This window comes from Rhinoderma darwinii, chromosome 2 (assembly GCF_050947455.1).
Source record: "Rhinoderma darwinii isolate aRhiDar2 chromosome 2, aRhiDar2.hap1, whole genome shotgun sequence".
NCBI classification, from domain to species: Eukaryota; Metazoa; Chordata; class Amphibia; order Anura; family Rhinodermatidae; genus Rhinoderma; species Rhinoderma darwinii.
Window position 1 is genome coordinate 47,857,207 of NC_134688.1, and position 23,096 is coordinate 47,880,302.

The following is a 23,096-nucleotide window of genomic DNA, read 5'->3' on the forward strand; positions in this document are numbered from 1 at the left end:
ACCAACTATGGGGTTAACCACTGAACCAGCCAGCTCTCTTCTGGCTTTCACTACCTCTTCAAGTTTAGGTACGCTGAAAGGGTGACCCTGCTGAACTCCTGGGATACAAATGTGGGGTTTCCTTTAAGATGGAGGGAGTATCCTACCAGCCACCCGCCCCCAAGCAACCCACAGGTCTGAATGCAGAGCAGACGTCCATTTTCCCCCATGGTTGACCGCCTAGTTTTGGCTGTGCGAGATGCCTTACAAGTCAAGTATGCTGAATCTTCCTCCTACTCTAGGGTTTCTCCTTTCGATGCACCTGGAGCTCAGCAGAATGTTTTCCTTATTACTGACAGTTTGATAAAGTTCTATCTAAGTAATGGAAGTTTGCTGACAACTGTTTTTCAAAGCCAAGCCCCTGAAAGTCATGTATCCATTCCCTGAAAACTTGTTGAACAAGTGATCACATTTCCTGGCAGTAGACCCACCGGTTTCTTGCCTGGCTAAAGGCACTACCTATGGCAGACTCTTCCTCCTTCCGTGATAATCGTAACCACCAGTTGGAATATTTTCTCAACTTTCCTTTGAGGAGGTTGGATGGGCCCTAGATCGATCTTCGCTTCTTCCTGGGTGGACAAGCCTGCTACTTGAAAGAGCAAGACAGCTTTGACGGGGTATACTTTCTGGCAGAAATTAACAACCAACTTTGTCACACAGGAAAGTAACTCTGCGAGGCCTTGCTAGTTATGGCCAGGTAACTAGCTTGTTTGCTGTTCACAGGATGCTCTGAGGATACAGCCTATTAAGAGACCCTTAATGGCTCTTACCTTCTCTGTCTCTCTTCAGTCGCCCGCACTAAAAAGTATCTGAGGTTAAGAGCACTCAACTGCCCCAGAGCAAGCTCCTTTAGTCGGGTCCCACCATGAAGAGCGCTGCTCAGTTTTGTTCCTTTTGCGGTTTCTCCAGCCCACGCCCTTTGTGGAAGCAGATGGAGTGAGCTGGATGGTGGACCACAAGGCATCCAGTTTGAATCACAAGCTACCTTGCTTCTTGACTCAAGCTCAAGATCCTCTTTAGTTCGTGGTGAATGTATTGGTCATTCTATGGCATCCGTTTGTGTGTTCCACTATATTTTCCTTGCTTTCCCACTCCTGTCCCTCATCCTTAAAGGGATATTCCCAACTTGGACTTTTATTTCATATTCACAGAGGTGGGACCTGCATCTATCTCTAGAACAATGCCCCTGACTACTGTCCTGTCGCTGGGCTCCGGCCTCTGAGTAATGAGGTGGTTGGGTTTTCTGGAAACAGCGCAGCGTGTTTTGTTACTCTTTCTTTAGCTCACATAGAAGCGAATGGAAGTTACGGCAACTGTTTGTGAATATGCCACAAATGTTCTAGATGGAAATACCTCTTAAAGAAGATCAAAGTGGAAGGTGTTTCAGTTATTCTTCTCGCCTTAGATTGGCCACGTCAGGCCTGGTATGTGACCTGGTTACTCTACTGACTGACGCCCCCAGGCATCTCCCTCTTCTGGAAGATTTGCTTTCCCATGGTTCACTCTTCCACAAGAATTTACTAGTTCATCGTTAAATGGTGGGGCTGTTGAAGCCGCCGTGCTAAGTTTGCGTGGCTTCTCGGATTAAGTGATCCAAACCATACTTAAAGGGATTGTCCCATCATCAAAAATGGCAATGTTAAAGAGGCTCTGTCACCAGATTATCAAATCCCTATCTCCTATTGCATGTGATCGGCGCTGTAACAGATAACAGTAACGTTGTTTTGTTTTTTTTAACTATCATTTTTGGGTAAGTTATGAGCAATTTTATATTTATGCAAATGAGCCTTTCTAATGGACAACTGGGCGTGTTTTCTCTTATTTTCAACTGGGCGTGTATTGTGTTTTTAGCAACTGGGCGTGTTTACTTCTTTCACTGCACAATCACACTGTGCTGTGGATCATGCTGGGCTGGAACAATGAGAAGTGCAGGACACTGATTAGTCACTGATTGGTCAGCGTCATACACTCCTCTGTACAACACCCAGTTGGTAAAAAGTAAAAACACGCCCAGTTGTCCATTGAGAAACTCATTAGCATAAATCTAAACTAGCTCATAACTTGCTCAAAAATGATCGTTTTTTAAAATAAAAACCACTGCTGTTATCTACATTACAGCGCCAATCAGATTATGTAGAATATAGGGCTCTTATAAACTGGTGACAGAGCCTCTTTATGCAGACCAGTCCAGTAATGCAATACTGACCACACCAGTAATGCAATACTGAGGAACTTTGCCCAAAAATTTCTGCTTTCCATGATATAGCTTTTACTGGTGTTCAGTACGTATACCTACCCACACACCCTCCTAGGAATGCTTGTGTCTCTGGTCACGCATCCACCATTTAAGCTATCTGTTCAGCCAAATCCACTCTGAATAGCGGAAGGATGTGCATTCAGTACACCAGCTTTCTCTCTGCCTGTCAAACCGTGAAGTCAAGCAATTTGACATACCATCTTACAGTATAGTTCCTGCCTGCAACATGGTATATGTGTTTATGTGGGAGCAGAACATGCTGTGGCCAATTTGCAGGGACTATACTCTAAGGTGGAAGGAGACATGAATGCTGTCATCAGGCGCAGCATGGTAGATGCGAGGGAACTAAGCAACTGCAAATTCATCGTGGGATTTGTAGCATAAGCAGATTGCTTGCTTGCAACATGGCACCTTTAGTGTCGAGAGGGGGAGAAAATAAAAGAAACACGTACTCAAAAGATGCTTACACGGTCTAAACAACTTTTTTAACGTTTAAATAGACTGTACACTACTATTTAAAAGTTGAAGGCTTTTTTTGTTAAAATGTATTGTGGTTAAATCTAGGTTAGATAATAATCTTCTTCGATCTATCATAAAACAAGTTTTTAGTTTTTTTGTGGTCTGAGAAGAGTCATTATCTTCTGTTGCGTTTTATCTTTCTTGCCTGCTCTTTCTTTCAAGAGGGACTGGATCGAAGTCTTAACCTTAGCTCTCCCAAGGGCCCAGGGGTCAGCCCTTTCTGTTCTACTCCAGAGGCTGTTGGCAGTCAAGTCCGCTGTCCAAACATTCCTGCAGGATGTGGCCCATTCTTTACCTCCCTACCGTCAGCCTATGTCTGCTTGGGACCTCAACCTTGTCCATAATGCATTGCAGTTTCCTTGATTCAAGCTGCTGAAAAATCTTTCCCTCTGTCTTATTTCTTGGAAAGTATCTCTTCGTGTCAATCGCCCCCATTCGTCGTGTCTCTGAACTGGCAGCCGTTCCTGGTAATTCACCAGGACAAGATCGTGCTCTGTCCTGTCCCTACCTTTTTCTTTCCAAGGTGGTTTCAGCTTTTTATATTATTGAAGACTTTGTTCTCCTTTCCTTCTGTCCTTCCCACACTAAGGGAATGGTCCCTCTACAATTTAGTTGTCCTTCGCACATTTCAGAAGTAACTTGTCCAGCCTACTTCTATCCGCTGCTCAGACCTTTTTTGCCATTCCGGAATGTCCTAGGCAGGGGTCGGGCATCATCCTAAGCCGGTGGCCGGTATGAATAAACTCTTTAAGCGATCACCGATTGAACTATAATTATCGGTGTTCACGACTCGTTATGGGCATTTATCTGCCTGTGTGGCCACTCCTGGTCTTCCCTCCACACCTCCTCAGAATTATATAGGGTACTTAACTTCGCATCCTCTGCTGCCTCTCTTTGTTGCAGACTTTATCACACAGTGCATATCACTGTGAAAAAGAAAATAGTGGCACAACCATCATTTTGTTGTGTGCGCTTTGAGCATCTCTTTAAAGCACGGTGTATGTTTTTCGTTTCAATAGTCTTTACTAACAATCTAGTATTTTACAAGGACCTTTGACTGCTTATTCTATATATGAACTTGGTATTCTCAAAGCCTCATTGTCTAGACAAAGTATGCATGTAAACCAAGACCAGAATTGTAGTCCTTGACGATATTTATGCTGCAGCGTCTGATGGCAGCATAAAGTGACCGACACGCTGATTTCAGTGTCCTGTCACTTATAAATATTCCATAACTACTTTACCTAATTTATACTTGCGGCATATTGCAGTGCATAGTGATAAAAGTGTCAAGCAGTGGCGGGAGCATTGTGAATATGAGTATATTTGGACTCAAGGCTCTTATAAGTTCTAAATTCTCCTAAACTATGAACATAACTTAATAAGTGACTGCACGCTGAAACTGTCTCATTACTTTATGCTGCCCGGTCTGAAGGATATGACAGATCTGCTTTAAACCCTTAATTACCGGATCTTAATGACCAGCTACCTCCTTCAGTTTTTGCTTCTCTGCATTTAAGCAGTCATAACTTTTTTATTTTTTCATTGACGTGGCTGTATGAGGCCATGTTTTGTTTTTTTTCTCTGTTTTTTTTTTTCCCGTGGTTTGGGTGTAGAAAAATTAACTAAGTGCTAAGTTATTTTTACCGATTCTTGCCCCTTTTTTTTGTTTTTGTTTAATCATTAAGGGATAACTTATTATTTACAATTCTGTCACTATGACACATGCTTATGTTAGGGCAGCACATAGTGTTCCCTAACAGCAGGCAAACTGAACAGACAGCCCTGGGGTCCTTTCTAGGTCCCCAGGGCTGACTGTAGAGTTATTCCCCAGACTTTATTCTCGTCACCAGGTTTCCAGTGATGTGATCAGAGGGGAGTTCCCTTTGAACATTCCGCGGCCATAACCGCGCTGATCAAATTGTTACAGAGCTGGGGTCAGAATTTTTCCCAATCCCAGCGGTGTTCAGGAGGCTTCCTTCAGTTCATTTGCTGTTAGTTACAGCCTCCTTAGAGTAGGAGCGCCCACCGGAGTGTTCATCAGCCTCTTCTGCAGCGACGCTAAAAGACGTGTCTAGATAAAGGACCTGCACCGCCTCCTGTCAAGTCAGTGGGCGCTCGTTAAGGAATAAGTCGTAATTGGTTATTAAAAAGGCTTGTGTATTTTTCCCATTCTTTGGTACAGGTATTAACACTATGTAATGAAATGTCAATAACTGTGTTTAACTTATACAAGTGGTGTTTATATACTACAGGGACATAAGAGAAATGTACATCCTTTATTTCCATGCTTGTATTTCTTTGCACACATATGCTCTCTGTTTTCATCATATACAATGTAAGAGTAATAACTTGTGATTATTTGTGCTATTTTGGACTTATTACAATTTTGTTTTAGCACCACATATTTAGATTAGGAGATTTTTATGCTTGCCATCTTCATTCTGTTTGTTTTTCTGTACATGTACCCATTTATTTAAACAAACTTCTGATGGGATCCGTGCTGCTGAGTGATGTACTTGTGTTCCTTCTTTCTAACAAATGTGGGTGTTTGGAACCCGCCTATCACAACTTCTTTAAATAATATACAGACAACTGTTTTCAGTCTGCAATGAGTATCACCATGATGAATACCTGGATCAAGTGAAGATTGTCCCCCTAGGACATAAACTTAACTTGACGCAAATGTTAACGCAAATTAAGTATATGTTCCCTGACCATATATTTTAGTGATAACAATTTTATTTATATTCATAAACATAATCCTAGTGCCTAATCCTAAACCGGAAACTGCTCTGCAATGTGCAGAATTTCTGTTAAATGCGCCTTTGCCGATCCGAACTCCCCCACATGAATTCTGCAAGATATGTAGGAAGCAAATCACGAAGAACACCCTTTTCGTCTTGATACGAGCCTTACATTTATTCCAGTAAATGTGTTACTTGTGGGCACCAGTTGAAGAAACTAATCGAAAATGGGGAGACTGAGATTGATACGTTCATGACTCCAATTCAGTGTCGGTTGAATATTGTAGGCAGACCAGGAATCACTGTGCACTGTTGAACCTTGGTGCACCACACATTGGATAATATGATGGAGGGTTTCAGCCCTTCAATAGGAGCAACTTTCATATAAAGTAAGAATGTCCTTTGTTGCCCATTTCAACCAATCATCGCTCAGCGTTAATTTTTCCTTAGCTCATAAATATGCGAGCTGTGGGGTTGCTATGAGCAACAAATTACTTTCTTTCTATAAGACTGTTTGATAGATCTCCTCCAATGTCACTGAGGAAGCAGGGGGACATAATCTTCACTTGTTCAATCAGGGGGACATAAACTTCACTTAATCCAAATACTTTGGCTGCTAAGCAGTGTCTGCAGAAGCATCCAGTGTAAAGTTACGCCCCATACACACGGCAGTGCCTTCGATTACAGCCACGGACAGCGATCTGCACCTTCGCCCCGTACTCCCATACAAGGTATGGGAGCATGGTCCGTAAAAAGGAAAAGATAGGACATGTCCTATCTTTTACAGCGGCTTTCTACGGCCCAGACACCTTCCTGTAAATAAAAGGGAAGGTGTCCGTGGACAATAGAAGTGAATAGGTCCGTAATTGCGGACACTAATTTCGGACAGTTTTTATGGTCGTGTGCATGGGGTTCTTACGGCGGCATATTCAGTTTTTGGGTTTTTTCGTAGTACAAGTTGGGGACAGTTTTGTAATATCTCCACTTATCCGACTACTCCTTCCCACTGCCTCATGCACTGATCACTCACTTTCTATTCACTGGTACAATCAGTCTTCAGTGAGGCAGATAGGATTATCTGCTCACTGAGAGATCAGGATATAGCTGCTGCCTATAGAAGTCTATGGGGAGAATGAAGCAGCTGCAGCTTCTAGCAAATGTCCTACTATCTCACCCCAGTGCTGGATTTTCAGCTACGCTGTTCAGTGCTGCTGTGTATTGACCTCCATGCTGCTGCTTCTTAGCGTGTGCTACTAAGAGATTGGGGAGCTCAGGGAGGACTGAGAACTAGATTCTGCAGAGGAGGAAAAATGCTTAATAAAAGTCATAATGGCCAGAAATAGTGTTCTTCTTTATGTGTACACACATGACAGCTTATTGTGAATAGTTAGGTACGTCTATACACAGCGTTTTTGACTTTCAAAAAAAAAAAAAGAAAAACACCACTAAAAATGCTGTGTGTGAATTCGGCCTTGAAGGGGTTTTCCGCGACACTTTAAAATCTGCTGGAGGGCAGGTAATGGCAGCACATAATAAACAGGCAGGTACTCTCCCCCTGCTCCAGCGATGAGGTCTTGTTCACCTCTGCCTGGATGCTTTTGCAGTGGTCATGTTACGTTCTTGGGTCACGTGCCGTTGCAGCCAATTGCTGGCCTCTGCAGTCATGCCCCGTTCATGGCAGAATTACTGCTGAGGCCTGTGATTAGGTTGACTTAAAGGCTCTGTACACTGTTAAAGACTTTTTTAGAAAGAATAAATGTCTATCTGTGTATTTTTTGTGCAGCTTTGTAGTTTTTATTAAAAATAATTTTTACACTTTGAGACACAGCCGCTTTGTATTTTGTATATAGAGCAGCTGTATGTAGCACTGGCTGAAACCTGTATCAGTCAGGTCGGCGGCACCAACAGGTTCAGTGTCAGCGGGTCCTGCGTGTCTAACATGCAGGATTTTGCTGTTGCCGATCACATCTAAGTTCATAACCTAAAGGTTTCAGCCAGCCAGGTTTCACCTAAAATCTCAAGGTTTTTGTTTTTTTAAATAAGTCAATTGGAAAAACGTTATCCAATAAATCACTCATTTAAAATTAAAAATGCTCTCAAAGGTTTCCATAGCCTTTAAGTAGTCGTACTGTAAGTTTTGGAAGATACAACAATTGCACTTTCTTCTGCTTTCAAGTACAGGTAGACTTGTCAGGGTTAACACTCTGGAAGGGGTTCAACTCTTGATTTCTTTTAGTCTGTGTGCTTGTTTCAGGTTTGCACAAACTGTTGTCACCATCCTATTTTTAGGACAGGGTAGATAACCATCTTAGAAATGGCTGTTTATGTGGTCAATCCCTTTTATGTCTGGTGCCTTCCCTCATGGTATCACTGTAGTGCAGTCTGTTGCATGAAACACGGTTATATATATATTTTTTGTTCTCTATACAATGAAATACCTGTTTTTTGTTTTTTTTATGTATTGAGGTTTTATAATTAATGCAAAATGAATCGAAAACTGTTTAACCCCTTAGTGACCACCAATACGCCTTTTTACGTTGGTCACTAAGGGGCCTTAGGCTAGGCTGACGCCTTTTAACGTTGGCCTAGTCTAAGTCCTGCACGGGTCTCCCGTGCAGCCAGGAGCCGGGGCTCTGCTGTCTGACAGCTGAGCTCCTGCTCCAACGCCTGCGATCGAAGTTTACTTCGATCGCGGCCGTTTAACCCGTTAAATGCCGCCGTCAATGGCAACCGCGGCATTTAACTTTGTTTAAAGAGGGAGTGCGCTCCCTCTGTCACCCATCGGAGGCCCGCGAATGCAATCGCTGGTCTCCGATGGGCTGTCATGGCAGCCGGGGGCTTGATAAAAGCCCCCAGGTCTGCCCTGGACATAGGCAATCTGTTAGGACGTGCCTCCGGCGCGTCCTAACAGGCATGATGTCAGATTTACACTGACAGGCAATAATGCTCTGGTATACGAAGTATACCAAAGCATTATAGCAGCGATCGGATGATCGCACAGTAAAGTCCTGTAGTGGGACTAATAAAATAAGTCATCAAAGTGAAATAAAGATTATTAATAAAGTACAGTAAAAAAAATAAAATAAAAGTACACATATGTGGTATCGCGGCGACCGTAATGACTCCATTAATAAAGTTAATATGTAATTTAAACTGCAAGGTGAACACCGTAAAAAAAAAACGCAAAAAACAATGGCGAAATTGCTATTTTTTTCCATTGCCCCCAAAAAAGTCATAATAAAAATGAATCAATAAGTCCCATGCACCCCAAAACAGTACCAATTCAAACTACGTCTTGTCCCGCAGAAAACAAGCCCAAAAAATCACTACATTGATGGAAAAATAAAATAATTACGGCTCTTGCAAAGCGATGATGCAAAAACAAATAATTTTAGTTCAAAAGTGTTTATATTGTGCAAAAGTCGTAAAACATAAAAAACCTCTACATATGTGGTATCGCCGTAATCGTACCGACCCATAGAATAAAGGTAACATGTTATTTACGTCACATAGTGAACGGCGTCAATTTAAAAACGTATAGAATAATGGCAGAATTTCAGTTTTTTTTTATAATCCCCCCCCCCAAAAAAGGTTAATAAAAGTTAATCTAAAAATTATATGTACCCTAAAATGGTGCTATTAAAAAGTACAACTAATCCCGCAAAAACCACGTCCTAATACAGCTATGTAGATGAAAAAATAAAAACGTTATAGCTCTTTGAATGCGACTATAGAAAAATGAATAAAATAGCTTGCTCATTAAGGCCTAAAATGGGCTGGTCACTAAGGGGTTAAATGTTGTCAACATAGCAGAAGTGTTGTGATTTTGTGACTTTGATTTAAGCCCTGTATTTCTAAGTGATTTTGTAAAATGCTGTATGTATATTGTGATTTCTGAAACGTCATTCATGGGTCAGAATATTGATCCTTTTTTCTAGATTACAAATTTTCAGTCAAACCTTTTTGTATTGAAAACTTCTAGATTATAAGAGTAATCAAGCCAACTAAATCATAATTGCTTAACAGGCACAAATAGTTCTACATGTATAATAGCTAAATTTCATGCAAATCTGCATTAAGCTTGCCCCTTTACGGCCTCCGCTTAGCACCGTGTCAAAAACGGGTCTTATGGAAGATATGTATGGGCTTTGTGTGTAAGATTCCGTTATTTTTTTATTTTTTTTACGGGAAAGTGGAAAGACCCAATAAAGATTCTGCCTTCTCTGCTTTCATGTGCAAAACATAACCACCTTTCCTTTGGATATGGGAGATTTATTCCTGAGAAGGTAGCAATACATTTAATAGAAAGTAATTTATATATTTTTGGAAAAGCTACAAAATGTTTTATTTGTTTTGTTTTTTTTCCCCAAATTGTTTTGTTTAAAATAACTATGAAGGAACAGCCGACAACCCTTATTAATTCGGTTAATATGCATCACTCTTTAGCACAGTACCTTAGAGATTGTCATACAATCAACCTTCATCATACGGCTATGTTCACACGGTGTAATTTGGATGCTAAAAAATGACAAGTAATATTTGTTAAAAGCAAATTCATTTTTTAAGCGTGGTTTTGTGTGTGTTTGCGATTTTGGATGCTTTTTTCAAAAAAAGACGTGAACAGGGCCTAAGGCCCCATGCATATAACCGTGCCCGTAATCACTGTCTGTGATTAAGGGCGCGGGCAGTTTGCGGACCATGCTCCCATATGAAGTATGGGAGCGCGGTCAGTAAAAAGCAATAAGAACATGTCCTATCTTTTGCGGAGCCTTTTTACGGGACAGATACCTTCTCGCAAATATACGGGAAAGTATCCGTGGGCAATAGAAGTGAATGGGTCCGTAATTACGGACGAATTCTACGGTCATGTGCATGGGGCCTTAGGATATGTTCTTCTGGTTGACTGACTGAGGAATTGAAAATAGTCATTCTAACAGTCAAGCATATTTTTTCTTTTTTAATATACATCCGTTTCAGATAATAAAAAATAAAAAAACTAAAAACCGGTTTCATTATCAAATCAAGTGATTGTATTTTTCCTTTTATTTTCATTAGTATTTTTAAATTACAAAAATATTTAGTATTGCTATAACATGTACCATAACGTTATTGTGCCTTTTTTTTAAGGTAGAGCATCAGCAAAGCATGAAAAAGTAATAGAGCTTTTTTATGCAACCCGCCATTAATAAAACTTATTATAAATCACATCCCGTTTTTTGTTTACATTTAGAGTGTATGTCAGGAATGCCATTTTGGCCCCTGGCCGTTATATATCAGTATACCACAAAGAAAGTATTAAGTAGTGACGTAGACTGCGCTATCCTATCACGCAGAGTCCATTAACAAAAATATACACGTTAAACATGTTTTTTGCATGGCAGTCTTTGCGTGACAGATGCCACAGTATGACCTCCATTACTGGCATCCGTTATGTGTGTGAGCTTTTCAATAGCTTTTAATACTTGAATGGATGCTATTATAGGCTATGAGTGACGATTGTGTTAAATGGATGCCTATTAGTCGCCCATAGACTATAATGGTATCCAATGAACTTTTATGAGTAATAGCCTCTGGTTGACGGATGCCGCTGTTGGGCATCAGTCACATCCTACGTTTAGGAGCTTCCGGCGTATACGTCAAAGGTAGGCCAAAAATATAATGTAAACATAGCCTTTTACACTCGTATTCTCTAAATGGTGAAAAATAAGAAAAAATATCTAGCAAAAAACAATGTAGCTAAATCAATGTCGGACAAATATTTTAAAATATACCTTGATTACTGCCACCTCCTCTTTGGATATATAACATATATCTAACTCACTTCACAGATAAGCAGTTCACTAACTGCATTCATGATTTTTAGAATCGAGTTTGAGTACCTGGAAAGGTTCAAGTTGAAGCCCTCTCCTGAGACTGAAAGTAGATTTCTGACCACCTCAGACTTGTGCTAGACAATAGAGCGAAGCTGCATTCCCTGACATTCGCTGCATCCTAAGGGATGAGCTTTAAATACTTAACAAAGGAGTTGTCCTTGGATTTTATTTTATTTTTGTTTTTGGTGCATTTTAGTGTTTATGTTGTTTTTGTACTGTTTAAGATATAAATACTGTACCTGTAGGTGGGAATTGGCTTTCACACCACATTCACAATGGCTTTGTTGTATTACCGTATGCTTCCGATTTCATAAGGTTTTTTTCTCTCTGATTACGTCTGAATCTGAGGCCGTCCTGCCGTGTTCAATTGGATGCTGCATTTCTGTGCTTTTGCTTGATACAAAACATTATGGCAATCACATGTCTAGTCCTTGCCTTTCAATAAATAAAATAGATTTTATGTGATATCACAATTTAAAATGCGTTTTATACCTACAGTTTTTTTATACAAAGGCAAAGTTGTCTCCCTATATAGTAAGGACTGACTAATAGTGACTGGTGCATGTAACTTTTTTTTTCTTTTTTAAAACTTAGATTAAATAACATCCATTTTACAAACTATTTTTTCCATATTATGGCAAAGTGTTTGAGATGCCAAATGTCACTTTACCTGAAAAGAAGTACATTTCTGTGTGTGGTAAAACAAATGTAATTATAATTTTTTAAGATTCACACAACAATGAGAATTGGGAAGAAGAAGAAGCCCACAAGGCGAGGGGGGAAAGGAAGAGGAAAAAAGAAAGCCAAACTACAGGAAATGCTGAACTTAACACATGTAATGGCTAAATAATGAGACCCCAAGACACCTCTGGACTTAAATAATGCCCTAGTGCCACCTTAAGAACTGTAACGTGTTTTTATGTCAGTGTAGATTTTGTGGATTTTAATTATGTGTCCAAATAGGTAAATGTTTTACTATTGTGACTAAACCTGTTACATGTACAAGTAAATTGATAATAAAAACCATGGGAAACAGGACTTTGACATTTGTTATTTAAACGGACAAAAAGAATGTTCTATATTGAAATCCTAGTACTGGATATATGCTCGCACGGAAATGTTTGATTAAATGTAATTTATATTCTAAATGATCAATGCATTTATATTTAGCTGGATGTGCCACACTCTCGGGTTCTGGTGAGGACCTTTTTGTCAGGGAATGTCAACCAAGAGAAATGTGTTAGGAGTTACTTTTGATTATTTATATCTGTTTTACAGTTTTGGATTGTACACAAGCTCTTTAGAAACTTCTCGCTCAGTTTTGAGGTAGTAGTTTGTAATACCTCATATAGCGTAGGTCTGTATTGTTAGATGTTTGATTTCATGAAAATCCGCATTTCCCGGACCAAACACAGTTGAGGGCGCCGGGCTTCTAGAATCCTAGTTCTGTATGACGCTGTGTCCATGCCTCCCCGCAGGAATACTGTCCTCTCACAACTTGGCTTGTCCATATTCTTATTGACGTGCTGTTTTTATTTTCTACTCCTCTGTATTGGGAAATGTAACGTAAAATAACAAAACAAAGACCTTCATTGCTTCAGCCTTTTCTGTTATTGTTTTAAGGAATGACTGCCACGAAAATCACGATCTGTGTGACTCTTACACTCGTAATAAAATGAAAACATTGAATTCTTTTCCATACTCGTGTATCTGGTGTTTATGATCTTCCATTGTCACTATAGGAAAGACCTTGCTTGTTTCTTTATTTTGAAAGCTAAAGACTGTTCACACTTGCGTCGTGGTATTCATTATTACCATAGTCGTGTCGGATGTGTGTGTAACGGAACCAGAGATACCTTTGACTTCTGCTAACGGGTCCATCAGATTTCCATTTCTTTTGCAGCAAAGATTCCATTATTCTGGTCTTTAAAGAGCAATGAAACAAACCATATCTGTAATGTGAACAGAACCGTTATATTTTCTGAATCTGTAGGACTAGTTTAGTGTTTATCTACCTGGTTTTGTTCAGTTTGGTTATTCATTGGACTCTTACCATTTGATATCCATTTTTATGACCTACTTATTTCCACTTAAACAGGTTCCCCCATAACTAATAACTATTTTATACAGTAGTATGTATGTTAACATCTGTATTTTAAGAAATCAATGTATACGGAAAATGAAATCTAAACTAGCGTATATTGGTTTTTTTTTTTGGTTTTTTTTAATACTGGAAGCTCTTGAGTACAGATTTCCACCGTTATTAATGTACAGTGGAATGCTACAAATACAATTACAACAGTGTCCTACTGAAATGCTTTTGTTCTCAAATAGCACATTTTCTATTTTTGTATACTTTCTTTTTTTACTGTTTTCCTTCCTCAGTAGAGAATATATTCGGCATTAGTGACTTGTGATTTGCTTTTTTTTTTTTTTGTTCTGCATGATGGTTATAAAATAACACACTAAATAATACTGTTCTACATTCCCATACACATTTTCTAACTTCAGTTTATCTAGGTTGACTACAAACACTATGTTTATTTTCAGAGAGAACAGGAGTTGAGAATGGGTGATATGGGCGTTCGTGGAGCAATAAACATGGGAGGTAGGGATTTTTACTGGAAATTATTTGGTTTTTTTTGTCCATAAAAGCTATTTTGAGACTTTACATTAGCTTTATATGGGCATTTTATTTTTTTTACAATGCATATTGTGCTGTACTTGTGTTCAAATGGCATTTTAAATACTACTGTGGTGAAAATGTCTTAGGCTGCATTTATACGGGATGGTAATGCTGGGGGTTTTCTGTGCAGAAGTTCCAGGCGGACAAACCGCAGCGGATTACAGTCCCAGCCATGTGGATGAGATTGGAACAAATCTCACCCACATGCTGCTGAGCTTTTTCTAGATCGAAATCAGAACATGCTGTGGATTTTCAAAATTGCAGCATGTTAATTCTGTTCTGGATATTCACTGCAAATTTTGGCAGTTTCAATGTCTGCCGCAAAATACGCACATAAAATATATGTATTTTGCTGGAGAAATGCTGCAGAAAATCTGCAGCATTTCAGTCCCGTATGAATCCGGCCTTATTTGCTTCATGAGATGGACTGTTAACTTTCGGTCAACAAAAATGAATAATCCAGGAAGTTATTTTACCCAGTACATTTCTATACATTTACCTTGTGGATATCATTCCTTATATATTTTAAAGCCTTCTACTTATTTTTCATGTAAAATCCATATTGTATTCAGAAATAGCATGACTTTTATGTTTGTTACTATATGTGTTTGGGTACTTTTTATATTTCTATAGTGAACTTTTGGTACCTGGGATCAAGCCCTGCATAACTTTTCCTAATGGCTGTAACCTGTGTAAATCACTTCTTATATTCTATTGTTTCTGGTCCTGGATTAAGACTTGTCAAACATCCACTTTAAAATATAGTTAGTTAAATTGTTGTACAAATCTAATCTTTTTCATAAAAACTTAATTTTGATGATTCTAGTTCGTTTTGAGATATATAATAAACTTTTTCTTGAACTTCTCACATTTTTAAAACCTCCTCGGTTTTACTTTGGTTTTAAAAGTATTAAAACCCTTTTGAAATAATGTTCAATGGGTGCAGCAGAAAAAGAACCATTCTAAGTATAGATTGTTTTACATAGATACCTATAGCCCAGCCCCTGCTGGTAACCAAGGTCCTCCACCTCCACCACCACCTCCTCCAATGATGGGGATGAATATCAACAGCCGAGCAACTGTCTCAAGCCCTTCAATGGGTCCTGTTCCTACAATGGGCTCTGAAGGCGCTGCAAGCATTGGAGCTGCAATGATGCCAGATAATGGATCAGTGGTAATGTATTCGTAGTTTTTCTTTTAAAAACTTAATTGAAATGCGAAATTCCATTGACTTGTTGCACTATTTAGCCAATTGCACTCTTGTATAAAAGCAACATTTACCTCAGTGATAATTTAGAGTTGCCTTTCTATTTTCATTATTACTTTTTATACTTTTAAACATAAGTTTGCAAGCAGATAAAACACTTACGCTTTGGTGCGGAATTTAAAAAAAAAAATAATTCTTTAACCTTTTCATGTGATCATAGTCTTTGCTCATGTTGTGGTCCTAATTTTTCTTTTACTTCAGGTAAAATATTGTATTCGCCGTAAACATGACTTCTTTACCAGTATTACTTGTCCGTGACACAAAATAACATTTTAAATTGATAATATTGTAACTGCCACAAATTTTAGACCACTTGATGGAAATGTATTGTATTGTATAATACAGCTCTTTTTTTATTTTATTTTTTAATTTATGTATTTGATTTTAAATCACATTTTGTAACTGTAGGAACTATGCATTTACATTTTAGTACATATCCGAAGTGTTAATGGTTTATTCATTAGAACGTACTAAAATGTTTGATTTGTAACTAGATGTTTCATATGTCCTTCATAACTGCATATAATCAGTTTTTATTTTTTGTGAATAGTAAATTATTTTACATGCATTTTGCATGCAAATTTTTTTCAAGTTTGAAGTCTGTATTAGTTCCATACTTAAGTTGCTCGTGCCAAGTTTTCTTGCACAAATATTACTGATACACATGCAAAAAGATATCTTAGTAAATAGCTATATGAACGGACCGATTTTGATTATTTTTTTTTTTTTGGGGGTTCCGTTTTCCCTGTTTCCGTAATAAATACTTTCCTATATAAAAGTCTTTATTAGGTCAAATTATCATTTTGTTTGTTTGACGAAATATGTTCTGATCACATGCCAGTAGTAGTGAACTTATAACTATATTGAGTTTGTAGTATTTGTTTTACTTGCTTGAGCAAAGAATATAATCCAGTGTATTAGCATACAAATCCTTTTTTTTTTTTCCATTATATGTAATATAGTTACTAATTTAGTTGCTCCTTTCTTCCCTCTATGTTCGACTCTCCTGGACTGTCTTCTGAACGTCGTCATCACTGCACTTTGTGAATATATCCAATAATAATGACAAATGTTAACCTTTTGGGACTGCACATTGAACAAATGCTCTATAGCGCAATGATAGATTCTCACAACCATCTCCATCCCAAATGGGATCGCCTATGGTTAACAGGGCAGGAACTGAAGCTGCTCAGCCAGCAATGGGTGGTGTAAATGCAGTTGGTGGTGGACCTGGTGGCTATGGTAGAGGAAACCAAGGGGGAAACTTTGATGGATCAAACAAGCGTCGCCGTTACTAGTACATCATGCCGTAATATCTAGAATGCGTTTAGTAGATAAATTCCAGTGGAATGTCTTTTTTTCTTATTTTAGTTTTTTATTTGAACCTATTGTTTTGTCTTAACTCTAGCGTTTGTAGAAAGTACTTTTTGTTCTGTAACTCCTACATCTTGTGTTTTTAATCTGATTGAGATTCATCATGCCGCTATGTGAAAGTTGAATGTTTCTGTGATTTATTCTATTTGTAATAGTGTTGTAAAACATGCAGCTTAAGCGATCACAATAAAGGCAAAACTTCCTTTGAATTGTAATAAAGCAATTTAAAAGGTAGAATTTCAGTGTCTAGATTAATGAATTAACTTTTTTCACCCGTTCATGACCATTCTTTCCTGTGGGATATTATCTGAAACACATTTGAGTGGTTCTATACAAATAAATAATAAGAAAAAACAAGGAGAAATAAAGATTTATTTTTAATTTTTTCTTGAATCCTCATTAGAGAGCTACTTAAGAATTTGCAATGCTACCACTCTAACTGGTCATGGTGCTAAAAGGCAAGTTGAAAATGAAGTCCAATCTGTGGGCTGCATGTTGTACAGCAGGAGGAGCCGGGTAGATTGATATTTAGTTTTGTGGAAAAAGATTGTTTAACTTATAAAATAGGCTGTCAATAAAGAGTGAGACCACCCCTTGGACTCCTAATCCCAGACTGAGCAGAGACTTAAAAGAATATTATATGAGTGTGCATACACCAGTTGCTGCCAATCACTTAGTAGGACAGCCCACTGGACTTCTAAGCCCAGAATTAACAGAGATTTCAATTACTATTATACATGTTCTATTAAATCTTTCCACACACCACTATATATCAAATTGCTCAGCTCTCACTGCTTTATAACATGCAGCCTGCAGATTGGACTACGTGTTTAACATGACAGAGCATAACATGCTGCATTTGTGATGTCCATTTTACAGCCGCCTTGACCAATGTGAAAACTTGTGCTTTTTTGCAGTAGTTTAATGCTCGTTCACACCACTTGCATGCCACATAATTGGGCGTGATATAATCTAATGTGTAAAGAAGGCCATGCATGCGAACTAGCATTTCTTCTAGCAGTCCCATTAATTATCTAATTATCTTGTTGAATTCCTGTTTAAAGAGGCTCTGTCACCAGATTTTGCAACCCCTATCTGCTATTGCAGCAGATCGGCGCTGCAATGTAGATTACAGTAATGTTTTTATTTTTAAAAAACGAGCATTTTTGGCCAAGTTATGACCATTTTTGTATTTATGCAAATGAGGCTTGCAAAAGTCCAAATGGGCGTGTATTATGTGCGTACATCGGGGCGTTTTTACTACTTTTACTAGCTGGGCGTTCTGACGAGAAGTATCATCCACTTCTCTTCACAACGCCCAGCTTCTGGCAGTGCAGACACAGCCGTGTTCTCGAGAGATCACGCTGTGACGTCACTCACAGGTCCTGCATCGTGTCGGACGAGCGAGGACACATCGGCACCAGAGGCTACAGTTGATTCTGCAGCAGCATCGGCGTTTGCAGGTAAGTCGATGTAGCTACTTACCTGCAAACGCTGATGCTGCTGCAGAATCAACTGTAGCCTCTGGTGCCGATGTGGCCGACACGATGCAGGACCTGGGGCAGGAAGTGAGTGACGTCACAGCGTGATCTCTCGAGAACACGGCTGTGTCTGCACTGCCAGAAGCTGGGCGTTCTGAAGAGAAGTGGATGATACTTCTCGTCAGAACGCCCAGCTAGTAAAAGTAGTAAAAACGCCCCGATGTACGCACATAATACACACCCACTTGGACTTTTACTGTAAACACGCCCACTTGGACTTTTGCAAGCCTCATTTGCATAAATACAAAAATGGTCATAACGTGGCCAAAAATGCTCGTTTTTTAAAAATAAAAACATTACTGTAATCTACATTGCAGCGCCTATCTGCTGCAATAGCAGATAGGGGTTGCAAAATCTGGTGACAGAGCCTCTTTAAGGTGGTTGATTAAATTGGCTTTTGCTGAATTTATTAGCTTATCATTCCTGTAATATAGTATGTAAAAGCAATGTCCACCTTTTGCAAACAAATCTTTTACTGTTACAACAAATATAAAATAAATGAAACCACTTTGCAAATAGTTTAAACTTTTTTTTTTGTACATGGTTTCTATGCTCAAACTGTCCATGGTTGCAGACTACACACATGGCTTGTGTACTCTGATGCTGCAGCTGTACTACACTATGTTCCCATACGTTCCCCTACTTCATGCTAACCTTCCACATATGTCACCAGCTAGAAGGGGGCAGATGGAAGGAAGCAGACTAAACAAAGTTTGTAGTCTGTTACCATGGAGATGCATAGGTGTGCTTAAGTGATGTAGGCCAAAAATAGCAGAAACTTTTAATCCTTACCATTTTCAAATTTGTTACCAAGGTGGCCATAACCCTTTAATTTATATTAAAGGGTAACTAAACTTTAAACAAACTTCTGACATGTCATAGTGACATGTCAGAAGTTTTGATTGGTGGGGGTCCGAGCACTGAGACCCCCACCGATTGCTGAAACGAAGTGGCAGAAGCGATCGGGTGATCACTGAACCTCTTGGTTTCTGATCAGCTTTTTCGACATGTCAGTGTTTCAAAGTTTAAGTTTAATTAGGCCTTATGCACACTCCGATATCGTCCTCAATTATGGTCCCATTAAGGTCTATTGCCCATGGACACCTGGAAGGTGTCCGTGATTTAGAAAGGCTCCACAAAAGATGGGACATTTCCTCCTTTTTGCAGACCGTGCTCCTATACTTTTTATATGGGAGCACGGCCTGCAAATGCGGGTGGCCGGCCGTGCACGTAATTACGGGCACGGTAGTGTGCAGGGGGCACTGCCCTTTAAAGAGATGCACGCACGCACACACACATATACATACAAGCACACACACACATATACATACAAGCACACACACACATATACATACAAGCACACACACACACACACACATATACATACAAGCACACACACGGCTTTTAAGTATATGCACCTGTTAGTGCATTCATCTTAATGGACTTTCACAGGCGGTCCTCATTGAATCTTCTTTGCAGCTCACCAAGAAAAGAGTTTTGTAAATGCACTTTAATATTCCAAACTCTAGTTTTGTGAATATTACTTGTCTAATGTTTATGTATCTGGTTTGTAAAGCATTATATTAGCCTTTTCTTAAGGATTTTAAAACAAATTTCTTTGTAGGGAATATAATTTCAAAAATCAGCATTGGATTCTCTGTTAAAATTGACTTTTTACGTTACACATTTACAACAAATTGCTGTAATGTTAAAGCCTGTTCACATCAGTGTCTGATTCTGTTTGGGGTTTCCGTTCATCTATTCCATCAGAGGAACAGATGAATGGGAAGCCGAACGGAAACTATAGCTTCCGTTTGAGGAATTGCCATTGAAATCAATGGTAATACAGTTTGGTTTCCGTTCCGTTATTGCGTTAAATAAAACAAACTTTATGGAACAGAAACCAACAAACATTACCATCGATTTCAATGATAAATTCTTCAAACGAAAGCTATAGTTTCCGTTCGGCTTTCCATTCATCTGTTCCTCTGACGGAATAGATGAACTGAATCAGATGCTGATGTGAACAGGTCTTAAAATGCATCTCACGAAAGTGAATGTTTGTGTCCCACATGTTGTGATGTGCTTTAAGGCACACCTCCAGTTATTCATTCATTTAATCACTACAAGTATGAAACAATTTACCAAGGTACAGTGAAACCCTCCAAAAGACCACTTCATTGAGAAGACAACCGCTTTATCCAGACCAGATTTCCTGTGACAGATTTTCAGCTCCAATATATATTATCTATACTGGCCATCTTCTTTGAGAGGACTACCACCCCTAGAAGAGCACTTTTCAATACAATTTTGGGTGGAATTCTCAGGTTTCACTGTATTTGCAAAGTTGTTCTGTCCTGGATGTTCACTGCGGATTTCCCTTCTCCATGTAGAAGGGGTGAAATCCAAAGCAAGATTTTGCTATGAAAAATCTGCAATTAATCCACTGTGTGAAAGTCCCCCAAGGGCAGTTTTGATGCAGGTTTTTAATTTTTTGTCATTCCTTTTCCAGGTGTATTGTTAAAGAGAAGGAAAGTATATAGGAAAGAATCACATTTGAAATCACCTTTAGAGCGACATCAAAGCAAAACTTTTTTCTTTTGTTGTCCGAAAATTTCCTTATTGCAAACAGTCAATATTCTGTCCGTGTCTGTTACACTTTATTTTTTAATTGGGGAAGGGGGGAATCTTGGTTGAACCTGCACCAATCACCTGTTGATGGCTTATACTAGCAATATGCAATCAATCATAAGGACTAAACTTTAAAGTGTAGCTAAACATTCGGCAAACTTCTGACATGTCATCGTGACATGTCAGACGTTTGGATTGGTTGGGGGGTCCAGCTTTTTCCGGAAATAAATGTATCTGTGTACGGACTCAATAGAAAGTCTATGAGCCCGTAGTCCGATACGTTGGGTTTCCGGAATAAGCCGATCAGAAATTAAGCAGCTGAACGCTCACACGAGCACTTCCGCTGCTTCGTTCTAGCACTGAGACCCCCACCAATCCAAACTTCTGACATGTCACTATGACATGTCAGAAGTTTGCCGAACGTTTAGCTACACTTTAAGCTGGGCGGGGGGTAGTTCGCTACAACACGAACGTTAAAGTAGTTGGCAACTTTTTAATGAGATTTCTGCAACGCCCTTGGTGTTTTCTAACCTAGGCAACTGTAAATCTCCCCCCCCCCCCCCGCATTGCTCCACCTGGAATGGCTTCGTAAACATTTGACGGCACAATTCTCTCATCCATGGCTTTTTCAAGATGGAAATGGTCAGGTGATTTTGCCATGTGTCTGCCTCCCCGGCTGTGTGCTCTTATGCCCCGGCACTGGACATGATCTGTCCATGCGCTAAAAGTATTCAGTGCCATTGCAGAATAGCATACAGCCGTGCTGGTGCTCACGTGGCCAAATCACTTGACCATTACCTTCTTGAAAGCTATAGATGGGATAATCGGGCGGTCTACTGTTAAATACTTTCCAGGGGGAGCAGGGGCCCCTGAAATGCGGCGCAAAGGTAAATGAGAAGATACTTACTATTGCGTGTGTCATTCTTTTTAGAAATTTCAATGTGAACAATCTGTAACTAGTTATGGGTTCTGTCATACAGCACTCAGAAGTCTAGGCTGTCAGAAGTGTCCTACATAAAATGTAGTAGAACAAAATATATACAAACGTTGCCATTATTATTTTAAGGTTTTGAAATTGACCTAATATTACAGTTGTGAAGATTAGAACACGTTTCTTAGTTAATCGCTGCTTATAACTGTGGAGCTCATATATTTAAGAACAAATCAGGTCTCCTTCTTATGGCAGAGCACGGAGCCTGTATGACCGCATACGGAGCCCTTATGGTTTTACTACAAAGCCATAGGCACTCTGTGCCATAATACATTGCTTCTGTATAGCTCCATATTACAGAGGTGTATCTCCGTAATACAGCAATAGATCGAGTATACCGCTCTGTGCCTCCATATGAAGTCAGAGATATAGTGTGGGCCCATAAACTTCTATGGGTTATGTATTCTAGCTTAGTACTACTCAGTTTCTACTGAGCTGTAATATGGTTGTATGCATGAGGCCCTATTGCAGAAAAAAGGATGTGTAATGATTGGCAAACAGTTTTTTTTCCCTTCAAACTCTATTCATTGTTTTCCCATAATAGATTTAATAGTAGTTGTTTAATGCTACTTTAAAGCTGATCAGTCCTGAGCACGGTCTGTGTGTGTATATGTATGTATGTATATATCACATATCCGTGTTAAAGTTTTAGTAACCTTTGTAAAAACATTGTATTACTTGGTCTTAAAAATAGTCCGATAAGCTTGAATGCATACCTAACTTGTCTGAGCTCCTATGAGTGAGGCAGATTTTGGTACACCAGGTTACTGCACGTAAAGGCTTCTTTTTCCTGGATACAAGCCATCAGAACAAGTTGAACCTGCAGGGAGTGCTGCGAGATTCCAACTAAAGCCTGAAAAATGATGAATGGCTCTGGACTAGAATATACGCTAGAACTCCTTCAGTTATCCAGCGTTAACTAGATCTAGAAAATATTTTTCAAAAGTTTAGCATATGCTTTACATTTTAATTGAAGAAAAATGTGCGTTTCTGTTTAGAAGTGAGTTGGGTGCTTATTTGCACAATATACGTTTAGTGTTGATCTATCAAAGCTGTTAAAAACTTTTAGTCAACCGCTCCGCAGGATTAGTGTCTATAAGCTGAAAATAAAGGAGCATAACCATATGTTTTCAATGCACAAATCGATGTTAAAGCCGTTCACATATAAACT

General features: G+C 39.1%; 1 protein-coding gene across 5 annotated transcripts in view; it reads left to right on the top strand.

The window, feature by feature from the left end:
* Positions 1-23,096, top strand: part of PSPC1 (paraspeckle component 1) — a 121,172-nt gene that overhangs the window by 60,227 nt on the left and 37,849 nt on the right. For 2 of the 5 annotated variants that reach the window (XM_075851613.1, XM_075851614.1), the window contains exons 7-8: positions 13,986-14,043; positions 15,108-15,295. The exons of 1 other annotated variant lie outside the window; for it this stretch is intronic. In XM_075851613.1, coding sequence (XP_075707728.1) covers positions 13,986-14,043; positions 15,108-15,295 — 246 coding nt within the window. Of the gene's footprint in view, positions 1-12,162; positions 13,130-13,985; positions 14,044-15,107; positions 15,296-16,500; positions 17,000-23,096 lie in introns of those variants that run through there. 2 more of the 5 variants (XM_075851612.1, XM_075851615.1) reach the window with 2 other exon arrangements.